Below are 18,739 nucleotides of genomic sequence, written 5' to 3'. Positions count from 1 at the left end.
TAGGTCGTAAAACTTGAGAATAAGCATACTAATATTCCCTTCAACTGGAAAATATATTAAAGTTTGGATCCCTTATTCAACGAAGCTGGGACAGTATTTATTGAACATGTGTTTCACTTTGGCTTCTCTCACTTTTTGGGACATGTGTTTTTCTATGTTAAAATATTATGTTGCTTTCATAATATTATAAATAGCTTTGTAGAACACCAGTCCACTGTATGGTGTAAATGTGTCTAATCTTTGACCTAATCAGATTTAGTAAATGATGAGTTCAAATCTCAGATCTGTTATCTCCAACCCCAGTAAATTCTTGTTTTTCAGGAGCTAATGGAAACTATTACCTTTAGATATTAATTAGAAAAATCTGTGTCATTAGAAAATTATTAATATCACATTTTTCTTGAATTTACTTTCTATAATCCCTTCCTCTCAGAAGAATACCTCTCCTTCACAGGGATTTGTGAAAGATCATCTTAAAATGGAGATACAAGGAATTTTGAAAGTAAATAAGTGAGAAATTATCATTAAAACTACAAATTTTGACAAAAATAATACTCATAGATTATTTTCCAAATAATTATCCACTGTAGAAAAATATGTACATTCTGAAGCCAACTGCTATGTTAGATGGCTGTATCATTCCTTCTTTTTTTTTTTTTAAATTAAAGTTGGGATAGAGGTAGTGATAGTCCATGAATGAACTATTTCAGTACGATGTATCTTTAGCAATCTAAAAGTTAATAATTTAGTCTAAACAGGTTGTCTACATTCTGTCTATAGTCAGTGGAGATTATCCAGTTGTAAACCTCCTCAACCCACCTAGAGCAGAAATATCCCACCAATGGGATGAATTATATGTTCCTTTTTTTTTCAAATTTAGCTGTAGAGAGAGTCAAGACAATTTTTTTTTAATCAGTACACAATTATGTTTTATTCTAAGAGGACTGAGAAACTTTGTCTATATTAAATAAATCTTCATTTTCATATTGATAATAACTAGTTTATAAAAGATTTTTCATGTAGCTTATAACAGAATTTTCAAATTCTAATTGCAAAACCAAGTCATTTAAACTTGATTGTTCAACTGTCTGAGTTACAGTCAGGCAGACGCTTTTAACACCTACATGTGTGAATGGTCAGATCAGTTCTTTATTTCTGCTTTTTTTTTATTCTTTTCTCATTCACTGAACCTACTTTGAAAAGCACAAAGATTGTTTACTATACTTAGACTTCTCTAAGAATACATTTACTGCACAGTTCTGCACAACTGCAAATGAAAATGAGGAAATATTAAGAATTCGTGAAAACCTATTTTCCAACTTCTAGTGGGTCCAATAAATATTACTATAACTGGATTTATTGTCTTTCAAAATACTTAAATGTAAAGTTCCTGGAAGTGGAATAAATCATGCCTGATTTTTAAGTGCCTACAATGTAAATGTCTGTACCAGGCTTGTCACTCTGTGCTCTCTGCAAGTTCTGTGGAAAGAAATGAGAATTTTAAAAACTCCAGTCATCTGACCTATTTTGGACGTAGAGTTCAGGATGAGACAAATAATGCTTCAAAAGTTAAGAGTTTTTTATGGCCTGTAACTACGATAGCATGGAAGCAAATGCCCACATTTCAGAAAGTGAATCTTCACTACCCATGCCTTGCCAAAGAACATATTTTTTAACGTTCCTACTAGCTTCTTGGTTTAAATGATCAAAAAATAATGGGTCTGTGTGTATGTCTGTGTATGTACATGTGTGCACATGTGCACTAAATCTAATTGGGTATTATAACTATATTCAAAAACAGAAAAGAGCGAAAAATACTCTTAAATTGCTAAAATTACTTTCATTTTAGAGAAAAGGAAAAAAAAAAAAAATGATCCAGTCCCAGTATCTGTGCACTGAAGACAAGTGTTAGGTGATGTAATATATTTTGTTCGATAAGCTTGTTGCCATATAAAATAGGGAATGGGAAATGCTTAGTGTAGGTTATTTTTATGTACTCTTTATTAGCATACTGGTTGTTACTTACATAGTTTCTGCCTAAAGTTGCTAATATTACATTGAGAGCAGAAGTGTAAAAATAGACCAAAGCAGATCACATAAAACTAAAAGTATCTCTAGCAGCTACAAGTGCAGCTGAAGTCCTAAGGAATTCAAATTTTGATTTTAGAGCTTAAAATGTTTGGGTCAGTTAAAAATGAAACATTCTTATTAGAAGTGCTAATTTTTCTACACTCTGCAATATGGAAGGCAACTGCAAGTTATATTATTTTTAAGGACCTTCAGGAAGTTATTTGCTAAAATCAGACTTACTAGTACATACAGCTCTAGCTGATTCTGTTATGCTCAATATCTTGGTTTACAAGTAAAGCCAAGAATTTACTGGTAATGTAACTAAAATGTTAAAAATATAACCATTATTAGGCCAGATCTAATAACTGCAGAAAATCAATGAAACTGCAGTTTAAATTGGGACTCGCACAATCTTTAATTTTGACCCTTTTTTCCTCTTTCTCCAGATCTTAACATCATTGCTTTCATAGTGGTGATGGTGTGGGCAGCGTTACAGAATCTATAGTCCTTCACTGGGAGGAATATGATGTTCTTACTGGTGGTTTCTTCTTCATCTCTCTAGGGATCATTTCTATATGTCTGCTAAAACACTTTTATGCTTTTTCTTCATTGGGCTGAAGTTCTATTTTGTATCTGAATTTACTTGTTACGGTATATTAAATGTATATTAAATACTATTTCTTTGTTCTTTTTGTTACCCTTAAGAACAGTTTTGTCCAGCTCCAGGTCTGCATTCTGTAACTGACCACTGGTGAGTTGTTTATAGCCATGGGGTCTCCAGTGCCAAACCTGTGCCCCATCTCTTATCATCCCATGCCTCTGTTCCTCACATGACATCCTGTGTCTCAGCTTCTCAAGGCCTCTGTTATCGTATCAACCCTGTATTTCTTCACGGCATTGCATTCGAGTTATAAATCTCATTCTACATAGAATAACTACTTGTTACTACTATCTGTCTAAAACTATGGTTGTATCATACAAACATAAACAAAAGTAAAGCAAATTAGAAGAAAAAAACTGCTATCACAGTTAAGGCAAGTAAAACATCATTGCAGGAAAGACAGATCAAGCCTGAGGAGCCTCAGTCCTGAGACCTTGCAAATTCAGTGCAAAGCTTATGGCCTATTGCTAGCAGTGGCAGTATTGTATTGCAGGGCTACATGGTGAACCCCCTCATGTTTCCTTTCAGAATTTGTATTGCATTTGCCACTTTTCCTTTTTCTGGTCCCGAAGTCAATTTAAATGATTGCTTACATGCCACTAACAGTACTTCAGCAATGTCATGTTTTAGTCCCTTTAGAATTCTTAGGTGAATATCACCTGTGTTTGGTTATTTTTTATTATTTATGTAAAGGCACTAGTAAGTTTATAATCAGGTACAGACATAAGTATGCTAGTTTATCTGTTTCTTAGTTGGCTGGTACCAAGCTCAGAGCTACATAGTTGCTTTAGTGCATCATGGATTCCAAGTTAACAAACACAGGTGAGAAGCAACGTATATTCTTTCATGTTTAGTATCCTAATGTAGTTAAATGTCAGGAAGTGGAAGTGGGGATGAGCTGCTTGAGAGGAATATAAAGACATTACCTGAGTGTGCTTGGACGGAATAAGAAAAGCTAAAGCTCAGCTCTAGGTGGAACTAGCAAAAATCAGGGAGGACAAGAAAGTTTTCTCTAAGTATATTGGTAGCAAAAGAAAAGACAAGGAAAATAAGGGCCCTGCAGAGGGTACAATGCAAAGTAAATTACTTTTTATGCCTCAGTTTTCACAGGTGTGTGCTCAGTTACCTTCCAGTCCCTTGAGCCTAGTAGCAAAGTCTGGGAATGTAGCATTACCCACAGTGGAGGAAGAAACTATTAGGAGCGCATAAGTACATTGGACATGTACAGGTCTGTAGGACCAGAAGAGACACACCAAAGGGTGCTGAGGAACCTGGCCAATGCCATTGTGAGGTCACTATTGTCTTTGAAAAGTCATGGTTAGCTTGACTGGAAAAAAATGCCAATCCCATCTTCAAGAACTGAAGTGTATTGAATTGCCAGATTCTCCACCTGGGCTGGGGCAATCTTGGTTATACATACAAATTGGAGGATAAGAGGCTGGAGAGCAGCCCTGCAGAAAGACATTTGGAGGTTTGGGTTGATGGCAAATTGAACAGGAGTCAACAGTGCCTGGCAGCCAAAAGGGCCAACTGTGTCCTGTGGTGCATCAAGCACAGCATAGCTAGCAGGCTGAGGGAGGTGATTGTCCCACTCTACACTGCACTGGTGTGGCCTCACCGTGAGTACTGTGTGCAGTTTGGGGCACCTCAATGTAAGAAGGACATCAAACTATTAGAATATGTCCAGAGGAAGGTGACCAAGATGGTGAAAGGTCTCAAGGGAAAGATTTACAAGGAGTGGCTGAGGTCTCTTGGTTTGTTCATCTTGGAGAAGGCTGAGGGGTGACCTCATCACAGTCGAAACTTCCTCAAGGGGGGCAGCAGAGTGAGAGGTGCTGATCTCCTCTCTCTTGTGACCAACAACAGGACATGAAGAAACGAAATGAACCTGTATCATAGGAAGTTCAGGTTGGACATTAGGAAAAGGTTCTTCACTGAGAGGGTGGTTGGTCACTGGAACAGGGTCCCCAGGGAAGTGGTCATGGTACCAAGGCTGTAAGATCTCAAGGAGCGTCTGGGTGATGCTCTTAGTCATATGGTTGAGTTTTACGTCATCCTGTGAGGAGCAGGGAGTTGGACTTCATCATCCTTATGGGTCTCTTCCAACTTGAAATATTCTGTGATTCAATGAATCACAGAATCACAGAACGGTTGAAGTGGGAAAGGGACCTCTGGAGGTCCAACTCCCTTCCTCAAGCAGGATCACCTAGAACAGGTTGCTCAGGACCATGTCCAGATGGCTTTTGAATATCACAAGGATGGAGACTCAAGCACCTCTCTGGGCAACCTCTCCTAATGCTTGGTCACCCTTGCAGTAAGAAAATGTTTCCTGATGTGTCCTGATGTTCATGCGTAACCTCAGTTTGTGCCCATTTGTGGTCACACTTTATTTCAATGATATCTTGGGCATAGAATTTGTAATTAAACAATTTAACTTGTAAGAACATGTGCATAGGTAAAAAATGTGTAAGGTCATTTTTAAAAATAAACAGTACAACAGTAAACTCTTTAAGCAATTTATTTTCCCTCTCTCTTATGTTATATAATTTATTTATTTTTTCCTCTGTTCCTTGTACCTGCTGAACTTATTCCTGACAGAAGAATAACATGCTTAATTGCACACAAAATTCTTGTATGAGTTCTCTAAGTATTGCATTTCTCAATTATTCAGCCCTCACTTACTATGAAGTGATAATTAGGCATTAAAAGCTAAGTGGATTACTGTGGAGATCTCTCCTGACATCCATTTAACACTTAATCAGATCTTAATACCATAAATTATGCATTTCTCAGCAGTATTCAGATTCTAATAAATTTTATAACAGTTTGGAGTTACTAGGTTTTCTTGACCTCATTGGGGCAGGGAAAAGTAAAGTTCACTTAAAGGATACAGCCATTATAAGAATTTCAGATTTATAGCAAAATAATTCTTTAAGCCTGTTTGATTGTACTAATATTTATTCATAAGGGTTTCTTGGACAAGACAATTCAACCCTCATGAATAAATATGAAAACATGGATCCAAAATACATACGGAGTTGAAGTTTATTCCCAGGTTTTTTTTCCCCAATTTTGCCTTCCGGACATCATTAGGAAAAAAATGAAAAAAAACCCCTACATTTCCTAGGAGATAGCAACTTCCTCAATAGATTCAGTTCATTTCACAATTAAAATATCTGTTTATTTTTTTAGCATGTCTTTTTGTCAACCAATATTACACAAAATTACATTTTATAACACTTGTCCTGGTTCACAGCATGGCTTTCTAAAAGTATTAATCACGATGGTATCTCCCCAGAGATACAGATACGTATAGTTACCATTAGCATCAATACAAAGTGAGCAAATGAGAGTCTTGTAAGGTCAATTTGTTCATAGGTACCCATGTAATATTACATACTATACTATAATGATAAATAGCAAGAAGTATCTAATTTCCTATTTTCTCTCTTTTTTAAATTTTAGAGTAGTAATATAATTTAAAAAATTATTTCTCAGTAAGCTTTATAATTTACAGTAAAAATATACTCTTCGCTGTTGAAAAAATGATATATGTTAATCCTGGGCTATTATTGCCTGAGGAGCAAAGAGACAAAATAAACATTAAAAATCTGTACAGCATGCTGGTTAACCTCTCTGTAAATATATGAGATTATACATGTGGTTCAGCACCTGTTGGCCCAAGATAGATATTTCTGGCCAACAAATCACAGCATTAAGGCCTTAATAAGTATATTCCTGTTCACATTTATAGAAGTCCATAAAAGGCAATCTTTAGGTCTTAGTTTGAAAATACATTCCAGCATATTAAAAGACACAGTGTATGTTTCTTGAACCTTAAGTGTTTTATATTAGAAATGGACTAAAATGAATGAAATTGGCAGAAATATTTTGTAGAAACAGACACATAGTCATTTCCTTACTAAATTTTGTACTATTAGTTCATGTTCTCCTGATGTCTGGCTTTAGATCAAAAGGAGAGCTGATTAAAAATTTAAAAATAATTTCATTATTTGAATTAAAATTCTTTCTTTTTTTTTTTTTGCCATATGAAGGATTTCAAACAGAATACTAACTTTTGACACAGCATTCTACAGAGTATTTTGATTGATTAAAGAAATGATCCCAATTTCTTGTACCTCTCTCCCAAAAATTTTTCTCCTGTACAGCTCTTCCATTTTTTTCTTGCTTAAAACACTGAGTGAAGTAACACTGATTACAAACAAATTGGTGGTAAAAACTTCAGTAATCTACGCTTATTTTCTTTTCTGAATTTTCCTCCTTGAAACTTTTCAAAACTCCTCCACCTTCTTCTAGTTTTGTTAGCAGTAAAGATTGTTTCACTTTTGATTTCTCTATTCTTTATCTTTTCTAAAATTGAGGAAAAAAAGTTACTGAAGTCCTGCTATGGAAATAGTAAATTAAAAATAAAAAAAATATCATGGGAAAAGGAACAATAGCATAGCAATAACAAGAAAAAAAAAATCTCAAGAACCTTTACACAGAATTCATTATATTGTTTTCAGTATGTGCTGGTTTTGTCACATATATTTCTCTTCAGTACATTTTTTTTAGAACTGTCCAGTTACAAGTTCAGTTATTTCTTCCTCTTGAGCTAAAAAAAGTCTTCAGCTAAATGAGCAAGTAATTGTTCAGTGGAATGACACTAAAGGTTACCTCAGACAAATGTGGCCTAGCTTTTTCCTAGCCAAAATGGAGCCCAGAAAAGACATAATGAAATATATACATAATAGAATCAAAAGTCTTGAGTAAAGATCAGGGTTGACTCATGCAGCAGTAAAAAGTAGAAGAAAATGCAAAGGTATTCCCTCCCTTTCAGATAATTATTTCCAGTGAAAATCCTTCCTCTTCAGCTATCTCCATTTTGATCCCATCTAAAACTGTTTTTTAATGCTGAAAAAGTTTGTTTTGACCTTTTTTTTAAGACCTTGAGACTTTTTTTTTATACAAATGGAGAGAAAGGAATCTGGAAACATTAACAAAATCTCTAAATTCTAACCAATATTCCAGAAAGATTATTTAAAATTATACTTATTTCACCAATATTACTAAGATGGTTCATGGGTTGTTGTTTTTTGGTTTTTTTTTTTAAGAACGTGATATTTATTCTTAACCTTTTAGGATTTTTTTTTTTAACCCCAGGAGAATTCTGCGAGGTGCAAATTGATAACTGTGGTTCCAGTTCATGTGAAAATGGAGGAACGTGCGTTGACTATGAAGATCATTTTAAGTGCACTTGCCCTATAGGTGAGTCATTGGAAATTTACTATATTTTCTAAACAGAACAAAGACAATGCCATCCAAATATTGAAGCTTAAGAAATAGCAACGTAAAAATAGCAATATATTTCAATGCATGCAATGAACATTTTTATGAAGAATCCTACTTTTTCACTTTGTTTAGGAAATAAAACTGCCAAATTACTCTAGTAGAGTGGTGTTAACTGCTAACACCTTAAACAGACATAATGTCAATATTCTGAATGAACTGTGATTAAACATTCTCTTTGTGGTGCAGGTTTTGAAGGTGAAAGATGTGAACTGGATATTGACGCCTGCCTATTCTACAATATAAGCTGTGCCCCGGGAGCACTGTGTATGGATAAATCTTACGGATTTAATTACACATGTTTATCACCATGTATTGGAAAAACAGAGGTAGGATAAAGTGATACATTTCCCCCAGTGTTTTGGGGAAATCAGCAAGTTATTCTAAGAGCAGTGAGCTGACAGAGCCACATTTTGTATGAATTTCCTAAACACAGTACTCGTTCTTGATATATTCTCATGCTAACCTTCCTCTTTCCTGTGTAACGCACACATCCAAAAGTGCATGATGTGGTCATTGTCCAACAAACTGTGTAATGTCTGAGGTCTGCCTTTCTTGTTCTTTACAGGTTTACTCACTGATGTCTCCTGTCCTCTACTTGCTGCTGCTATGTTGTGAAACTTGTAGGAACTTGAGTGGAGGGTGTCCCTGCCCATGGCAGGAGGTTGGAACTAGATGATCTTTGAGGTCTCTTCCCACCCAAACCATTCTGTGATTCTGTGATTGAGGCAAAATTTCCTTGAAATGTTTGATGTGTTTAAAAGTTACTAGAGAGAAGGCTGATGGTACATCAATGCATAGAAAGAATGATAAAAGCTTCATTTTCATTAAAAACAAAAATAAAGACCATAATCAACCAAACAACAACAAAACTAAAGCAAGGCTAACTAACTATGCTGCAATGAGAGATGAAAATGCAGTTAGAAAATAAATCAAAATCTCCTTGCAAATTACTCATAAACGCTCACAGAATATAGTAATGAATTTGATATTTGTACATTCAAAGTATTTTAGAAATCTTTAAGTTAGATACTGACAATGATTAGGTCAAAATAGCATCCATTGTGTACCCAGATGTCTTTAAGAAATGTATTTTCTATATCCTTCTCACCTCCCTTTAGTGACCTTTTCAATTAAATTACTGGTTTGGGTAGGATTCATTCACATGAGGGTGGACTACAGACCCAGGCCCTTGAGCTACTGAGATTTTGATACAGGATAAAGTAAAATACTGTTGCACTTTTTTATTATGATAGTTATTTTAAAAGCTATGTACACAATGCTATATAGCCCTTTCAAACAGCTACTCAAACATGATAACCAGTGTTTCAAAGGCTTAATCAATTCTTTTATTGAAATATATTCACCATAAAAATATACTATGCAGAACAGGCAACATGTTTACAAAGAAGCAATCAACATTTATGTCACCTTGAAGTCCATGGGTACACACTCACCAATGAATATGAAATGTAACACTGAAATACTCACTGGCTCAAAGGTTTATATTTAAATTGTTCAGCATCTGGTAAATTTTAACATTTTTATGATTTAAAGTGTCATACTGAGTGCAAATTTATTGTAGATGGCATAACACCATAATGCTGCAATAATCATTATGGCTAGTTAGGATGGGAAGTGATGGTGTGCCAAGGATGCTGATGGGACCTACTAAAACATTTTACTGTAATATTTGCTTAAAAGCCCTCAGACATATTTAATTTATTCATACAAACATTTCATAGACCATCATAAATGTCATGTGGGAAAAAAGATTTAATAATATATATATGTATCACTGCATAAGACACTTAATTTGGGCATAATGTGAACAATTAGTAGATTTTTCTAATGGAAAAGGGAATAGAAACTACAATAAAGGAGAGATATGTTTGGGTTTTACTTGTTTTCTTAGTCTACAGATCGTTAAAGTAATGTTATTTGCTTATGGGAAAAAATAAAGGCCTATATTTGAATACTTTTTAAGTGTAGTGTAAGTAATAATTTGAAATTAAAGTTTTGTATTATTCAGTAAATTACATAATTCAGCATTTGATTCTTTATTTATTCTTCGTGGCTAGAAAGTAAGTATATATTTTTCCATTCTTTCATTTCCTTTCCATTTCCAATGGTACCTTAGTTATGCTGAACTGCTTTACCTCTGTGTATTCAGCACAATAGACTGAAGACAATGCTACTATTTTTAATATTTTCTTAATAAACAAAAAGTAAATTTAAGTCATTGGGGATTTTTTATATCTATATAAATGTATAACGATACTAATGTGTTGTGGTGGGGGGTTTTTTTCTTTCCCAGCTCAACACTTAAAGCATTAAGGTTGTTTTAAAAATTATTTTAGTTATAATTTATTTTAAAATAAATATGAAAAAAGAAATGTGAATGTATTAAAACAGAGGATATCTTCCTTTAAATTTCAAAATCTAATCTTAACTTCATAACCAGAATAAAGCCTGCCTGTGCTGTACCTAGAATTATAAAAGAATAAATCAAAATTTTGGCATCAAAGGAATAAAGAAAATGTCCTTCTCCAATTTGAATAGATGATGTATGCTACAACCCCCAATATTTTTATTAACAGGAGTTCATAGACAATTGATAAGAGCACTGGTAATGACAAATAACTGTAGTGCAATGTACTAGGCGTAGATAATAGAACCATAAAATTACAGAACATTCCAGGTAGGAAGTGACCTAGAAAGACCATCTAGTCCAATCTTTTGTGGGAAATGGAGCTTAGATGAAATTATCTAGCACCCTGTTCAATCACATCTTGAAAACCTCCAGTGATGGGAGCTCCACCACATCCCTGAAGAGATTATTCACTTCAAAAGCCCACCTGTGAGCCAAATGATCGCAAAAGTAGAGGCACCTAAGTTGTGTGATTATTTTTAGTGGCCGTGGCTAAGTCCTATTGAGCCATTTTATTACTTCCCTTAAAACATTAGTTTTTCAAAATTCTGTCACCAAGCTTACAAAATCATAGGTTCCATTAGTATTTCCTAAGAAAGGATTTGAAATTTTAGCAGTGACTATGGGAACTCCAAGATGTTGGCCAATGATTATTGTTTTTTAAAAGGAATCATAGGAGTTAAAAAGTACTTTTCAATTATTTTTTAATTCTATTTTCAGTTTTAAAATATAAACAGACACACTTAGTGGGCATCAACATGGTTTTGTAAAAATAATTACCATATGAGTTACGAACTGAACCATCTCTGAAAAGTCCTCTCAGTATCTATCTACATCTTTATGGTACTAAAGGTATGTCCAACTGGATTATTGAGCTGCACTTGCATAATTTACTTGGAAGTTGTTTCCTCTTTTTATGAGGCAAATGATCCCAGGTTACCCTGCTACATTTGCAGTCAGGATCGCAGTTCCAACCTTCTGAATGAAAATATCTATGTACTCAGTGCATACTTAGCATTTAGAGGAGCTGCTGCTTTCACGCTTGTCCTGGTCCTTACATGCTATGCGAGTTTATACAGTTTCCTCATCTGTAAAAGTAAGGCAATCACATAAATCATAGAAATGTGATATAAATAGAGTATGGATGGTCATGTTGTTTTCTTTGAGCTTGATGTATTAGGAGGGGGCAAAAAAAACCATCAAAAAGATCTTGAAAACCAGAAAATTTTCAGTAAGGCTTTTATGGTTAACCTCAAAGTTGTACCTGCAGATAACTCTATCTTCAGCAAATCTCTGTTGCTTGTGATGCATGTGACATGATGTGATGCTTGACTTTCAGATTAGAGGTTGACTTTGCAGTTCTGACATATTGCAAACACTGCACTGATAGTTTGATTTAAACATTTCAAAATGCCTTCATGAAAACAAAATGTGTGTGTTTATTTTTGTCAATCTGTTTAAGGAATTTGCGCATAGGGAGAGGCTTGTGGGCCTCAAATCGTGATGTTTTCAAGTTATGCCTTCTTGGTTTCAGGTAAACTTTTCAACATTCAAACAAGAAAGAAAACTCTTAGAGGCTTTACTAAAAGATTGCTCTGGAGAAATTCCCAAAAATATTTGGAGGAGGCTGTATTTAAATCACTAGGTGTTTATCTTTGAGAATCTGCACAGGACAGTGAAGACAGGAAAAGTAGGAGAAGGCAGACATTATTTTATATCTTACATGATTATATACATTCAAAATTCAGAAATAAAACCTTTTCTATTTATCCAAATGAAATTAATTATAATCAATCCATTTAAAGTTTCTAGAAAAAGTGTTATTTGTAAGAAAGTAAAAAAAAAAAAAAAAAAGGCAAAAGAGGGGTAGTTAGCCAAAAATTGTTCGGAAGTGAATAATTTCACATCAATTTATTTTCTTTCTATAACAAGAATAAACGGGGCAAAACTGAAAAGCTTTAGGAAAAGTATAAATAGATCGGCTTCTCATGTGGTAATCTCATCAGCAAGCTAGTGAACCAGTGTACCTGCTCCAGCTTGATGTAAAGCAGATAAGATAATTATACTCAGTTATTCTAGCAGTAGTTTCCTAGACAAATGTCCAAGGGAAATAGTAAGTAGTATTCTATAAAGACCTGACCTGCACCCAGTTCCACTCAGCATTTTCTTTGTGAATGGTGGAATAGATGGCACATGATAAAATTTAATCTGACACCACCTTGGAGAAATGATCTGGCAAAGTAGGATGGAATTCAGTGTGTACATTTGCAAAAAGGACAACACACATCTGTGAACTTTAGGATTGTTATGTGACATTAATCTCAAAAATAAGAAATTCAATGACTCTTCAATTATTAGTGCCAGTAGGCATTGCAGGTAGGGTTTTAGATGCTGAGCAATATAGCCATCTGTAGAAATATATTTTCTATATAGTTTTCTACAGAAACTGCTCTAAGAATACTTACTACGCTTACAGATTGGAAAAATAATGGTTAATTATGAGGAGCCAGAGTAGCAAAATTTAATAAAAGGAAACATAGTGGAACTGAGTCTGCATAAATTAGGAGAACTAACTCATATTCTGGAGATGAATAAATGCATCAGGTTCTGTTTACAGGCAATCTAAGGATTTTAACCATTGCTCCACACGGAATAATTCTATAGCATCTACAACATAGCTAAAAGTTAAATCTACAAGCAGTTAAATTAAGCAGAGTGCTTCTTTCATATTAATCATACTTTTCCATGTTTTTATTTTCATAACTTCTGGACTTTTCAACAAATATTTCTTGAAATTATGATTTTTTTTTTTTTTTAGGAGGGATTTTTTTTGTTGTTGTTTGTTATTTGTTTTAAGAAAAGAAGAAAAAAAAATCTGCTTCCTTAATGTACCACTAGTCCAGGAAAGAACATAGGGCAGATAGATTAACTAAAATTACACTTCTGGAAAATTTTGAATATCCAGGTATAATTGATTTTGCAGTAATAAAGCCTGAAGACTGTCGTAAAATGATAAGTCTGGGGAAAAAATGCGTGTGTGTGTGTGTGTGTGTGTGAATATACATGTGTGTGTATATATAGATATATATATTACTGTTCAACTGTATATATCTTCTCAAACTGCAGAGAATTTCAGGAAAAGTAAGATGGAAGAAATGTTAGGAAATAATGATTGCGCTAAGTGAGATCCTTCTAGCTCAGTGTCTTATCTTGAGCAACGGACAACAGATGATACGTAGAGAAGAGAAAGAGGGAAAAAGAAAAAAAACTTATTGATAATAGGATGCTGCTCTTTCCAAAAGTTCATTTGTCTATTTATTTTCATTTAAAAGTATTTCTTGTATAAAAAAGTAACAAAATTTTTTTTCAAGTAAATTTAAAAAAAACACAATGCAAGTTTGAAAACAACAATGTAGAAGTATTTATTTTTACTTTAGTAATAGATTAATAAATGTATTTAAGGTTTAATTTCTTATAAACCCTTTAATCATTCTAACTCAGAATTTTCAATATTTAAACTGATAGGGAATTAATTTTACAGCAGAAATAAAAATCTGTCTGACACAGAAAACTACTAACTAGATTTGCTGCTAAAAATATCTTCCATAGCTTTCATTTTAATTTAAAGCTGCTTTAGATTGCACTAACATCTTAAAGGGTAACAGCTTTCTTCATAGTATAAAGTATCAAAGCAACATAAGAATATAATTAATTTAATATTATGGCAGTATTGAAATAAAAATTTTGTCTTGATTATCTAAGATTTTTCTAGATTATTTTCTTGACTGCAAGCTTGTTTGACCTATTTGAGCTTTGAGAAAATAGTAAACCTCAGGACAAAATCCTGGAGAAATGTTTGAATAAAAAAAGACATGTAAAAAATAAAAAAAAAGATAATATTTCCAAAATTATACATACAGGAGTTTACTTTGCATTTATATTGAGCAGTGATTTTCTTCAAGAAGTTGTCTTATTGAAAAAGGATCCCAAGTTAAGTCTAAAATTCAGTAGCAAGAGCATAGAAAAATGTCTTAATTTTAAGGTCAGTTTAAAACTTAATCAAAGACAAAGGAATATTAGAGGATTTCTGCCAAGAACTGTTATTATTACAAATCTTAATGACATTATAAAGAGATTCAGACTCAATCAAACTGAAGTACTAGTGCATTAGCTCATCTTCTAGACACCATTTTCTTTAGAAACCAATTGATTAGAAGGAGGGGTCTTAATTGCTTTGAAATGAAAATGTAGTTTTCTGGTTTTACACTGCAAAATTTTCATGGAAATTAAATGGGACCCTAAAAGTAAAATGAAGAAAGGAGCATTCATTCTGACCTAGAACTTTCTGTAACTTTTGAAGAAAACAGGAAATACTGTTTCAGTAAGTAATAATAGAAAATAAAAGCTAAGTGAAAAAATGCTGTTCCAGTATAGTTTTATTATATCTTCAGGTGGAAAAGAAAGAAGGTTCTGGTATTCCTAGATCATAGATGTTTTTTTATATATATATATATATATAAAAAAAAATAAATTCAAGGATAGATTATGAATAAGAATTATAAGGAAATTTAAAAAAAACCCCAACAGTATTTTTTTCCTGATAGCCACAAATTCAATTAAATTATATGTAGACATTAACCACAGAAACAGTTGTTCCACTCTTTCAATGGAAAAATAACAGGCTAGTTGTCATGGTTTTGCCCCAGCCGGCAACTAAGCACCACACAGCTGCTCGCTGACTGCCACCTGGCAGGATGGGAGAGAGAATTGGAAGAGTGAAAGTGACAAAACTCGTGGGTTGAGATAGAGACAGTTTAATAGGTAAAGCAAAAGCCACACACAGAAGCAAAGCAAGACAAGGAATTCATTCACCACTTCCCATGTGCAGGCAGGTGTTCAGCCATCTCCAGGAAAGCAGGGCTACATCACATGTAACGGTTACTTGGGAAGACAAACGCCATCACTCTGAGCGTTCTTCCTCTTCCTTGTTCCTCCCCCAGCTTTTTACTGGTGATCACGATGTCATATGGTATGGGATATCCCTTTGGTCAGTTGGGGTCAGCTGTCCTGTCTGTGTCCCCTTCCAACTTCTTGTGCACCCCCAGCCTACTCCCCAGCTGGTGGGGTGGTGTGAGAAGCAGCAAAGGCCATGGCTCTGTGTAAGCACTGCTCAGCAGTAACGAAAACATCCCTGTGTTATCAACACTGTTTTCAGCAAAAATCCAAAACACAGACCCTTACTAGCTACTATGAAGAAAATTAACTTTATCCCAGCCAAAACCAGCACAGTAGTTCACTATCATCCCTCCTAAAACAAGCACTGTTAAATTGAATCATAAATGCCTCTTTTCAACTAAACAATTAATTGATATATCGGCTTAATGACATTCAATATTTTAGGTTGTTGGACATCTGTCTTTTTTCATATTACAACATAAGAACTTTAAATAACTATATTTATTACCAGCAGCTTATTAAATTTAACTCTTTGCAGAAAAAAACCAATGCATAGAGAAAAGCCTCTTTATGTATTTGAACTTCTCATTTTCAGGTATGTGCAAATGGAGGTAGCTGCTTCTACAATGAAGAAAACCAGAGATCTCACTGTGTCTGTGCTCTTGGATGGACAGGACAAACATGCCTGGAGAATATTAATGACTGTGAGGTAAACCAGTGCCAACATGGAGCCACATGTGAAGATGGAATTAATAAATACAGGTACTAACATGATGCTTTCCATATAAGCCTTAATAAAGAAGTTTATGCCATATATAGATATTTTTCCTTTGACCAGGAATTACAAAGGGAGTTTCTATTACAGTAATATTTTTCTCAGATCATAAAATACCATGGATACTAACTTTCGATAAGCATGTGCATTCAATAAGACTGTGTAATCTGAAATATTGTGCAGGAAGACGTCACAAATATTCCTCTTTGACGAACAAAGAAGTTAAACTATGCAAAATCTTAGACAAACAAATCATCTAGAGGTGGGCCTGTGCAAACCGTATGAAGTTCAAGAAGGCCAAGTGCAAGGTCCTGCACATGGGTCAGTGCAACCCCAAGCACAGCTATAGGCTGGGCGAGGAATGGATTGAGAGCAGCCCTGAGGAGAAGGACTTGGGGGTTTTGATTGATGAGAAGCTCAACATGAGCAGGCAGTGTGCGTTTGCAGCCCAGAGAGCCAAACGTGTCCTGGGCTACATCAAAAGAGGTGTGACCAGCAGGTCAAGGGAGGTGATCCTGCCCCTCTACTCTGCTCTTGTAAGATCCCACCTGGAGTACTGCATCCAGCTCTGGGGGCCCCAGTACAGGAGAGACATGGAGCTGTTGGAGCGAGTCCAGAGGAGGGCCATGAAGCTGATCAGAGGGCTGGAGCACCTCTCCTGTGAGGACAGGCTGAGAAAGTTGATTGTTCAGCCTGGAGAAAAGGCGGCTCCGGGGAGATCTAATTGCGGCCTTCCAGTACCTGAAGGGGACTACAGGAAAGATGGTGAGGGACTGTTTATCAGGGAGTGTAGTGACAGGACAAGGGGTAATGGGTTTAAGCTGAAGGAGGGTCGATTTAGATTAGATGTTAGAAAGCAATTCTTTACTGTTAGAGTGGTGAGGCACTGGAACAGGTTGCCCAGAGAGTTTGTGGATGCCCCCTCCCTGGAAGTGTTTAAGACCAGGTTGGATGGGGCTTTGGGCAACCTGGTCTAGTGGAGGGTGTCCCTGCCCATGGCAGGGGGGTTGGAAGTAGATGATTTTTGAGGTCCCTTCCAACCCAAACCATTCTATGATTCTATGAATTGCATTTTACTAAATGGTAAATATTTTATGAGCCTGGAGTATGACATGGAGTGACGTTTGTTATTACAACTTGAAATATAATTTAATTATAATTTTCAAGTGAATAGTTGAAATGCTGTATTATCTGTGATTATTTGTGACTTTTTTTTTTTTTTTTTAGGAATTGAAAAAAGATGTCAAGTATGTGCTTTCCTTAGTGAGCTGTAACATGCTGTAGATATTTGAAAATGAGACTCTATAAAAGTATGGGGAAAACATAAATGGAAAATAATTTCTTCAATAAGCAGAGTTCAGCTGTTCTTGAATTATTTTTTTCTCTACAAAATAAACAGAATAACTAAAATCTCTCTATAATGTCTGTGAATGTATTTTGAAAGGCTTTAATTTTATGCTGTGTCCTGTACTTAGAAGCACTGTAATTAATATGTTTTAGTGTTTTTATTTAGAAAAGTTAAAATTAAGACAAAATTAAAATAGAATTAAAAATTTCTTCCACTCAACCATTGTTTTTATAGGAATTTCTGTAAAAATAAATGAAATCCACAAATAACTACATAAATACAGATAAGTATATGATTCTCAAATACCAGAGTTAAAAAGGAATTTTTGCCACAGAGTCCTTACAAAGTATACAAGCTTTCTTCCTTTCTTTTTACCAACTTGCAGTCAACTCTCACACCAAATTACTGGACCATATTTTGACATTTTATTCAACTGATATATTTGTGGTTTTCCTGTCTGTATCAGGAAAAGAATTCTGACAGAAGAACAAAGCCATGTTTAACTTATAAAATCCACTAGCATTTACCAAGAAATGAGTAGGTCTGAAAACTTCTGGTAAAACAAGAACTTTTGAATTTATCTCGCTAATCCAGACTTGGACTACTGAAAGAAAACACTTAATTGTTACTTTTTCAGTCTTTGAAAGAGAAATTCATAGATCAGTCTGTCTATTTAAGGGATAAGAAAACATACCATTAAGATCCTGATCCTAGATGTGGACAGTTTTATTATCAGAGGATCTGACCCCGCAAAACCATAATTGGTTATTTTGTGAAGATAATGTGTAGAGTGCTTACTGTGTAATACCTGCTCTGTCAACAGAGGATTGTTGTTTCTCAATGACAATGAAGCATTTTTTTTAAGAGAGTTGAACTATTCCTTCCTTAAAAATAATGGTATTTCTAAAGAGCTATTTATTGTCAGCAAGTGAAACTATTGTCATTTCGCCTTTCCAACAGACCATTAGAACCAAAAGAATGGGAGAGGAAATGAACGTAACTACTGTAGTCACCCAACTTTTTCGACAGACTCTTGCAATTTGAATATGATTTCTATCCTAAAATGAATATAATTTTTGATAAGGCAGTTATCAAGAGCTGTATTTGACGCAAAGAAGTTTCAGGAAGACATAAGAAAACTGTCAGCAG

General features: G+C 34.6%; 1 protein-coding gene across 1 annotated transcript in view; it reads left to right on the top strand.

Moving 5' to 3' along the window:
* EYS (eyes shut homolog) overlaps positions 1 to 18,739 on the top strand; it is a 906,089-nt gene that overhangs the window by 101,658 nt on the left and 785,692 nt on the right. Inside the window, 3 exon segments of the mRNA XM_075747398.1 lie at positions 7,895 to 7,999; positions 8,270 to 8,409; positions 16,063 to 16,229. Coding sequence (XP_075603513.1) covers positions 7,895 to 7,999; positions 8,270 to 8,409; positions 16,063 to 16,229 — 412 coding nt within the window.

This window comes from Balearica regulorum, chromosome 3, assembly GCF_011004875.1.
Source record: "Balearica regulorum gibbericeps isolate bBalReg1 chromosome 3, bBalReg1.pri, whole genome shotgun sequence".
NCBI classification, from domain to species: domain Eukaryota; kingdom Metazoa; phylum Chordata; class Aves; order Gruiformes; family Gruidae; genus Balearica; species Balearica regulorum.
The sequence above is the reverse complement of the archived record's forward strand: the minus strand, read 5'-3'. Positions and strand labels throughout refer to the sequence as shown.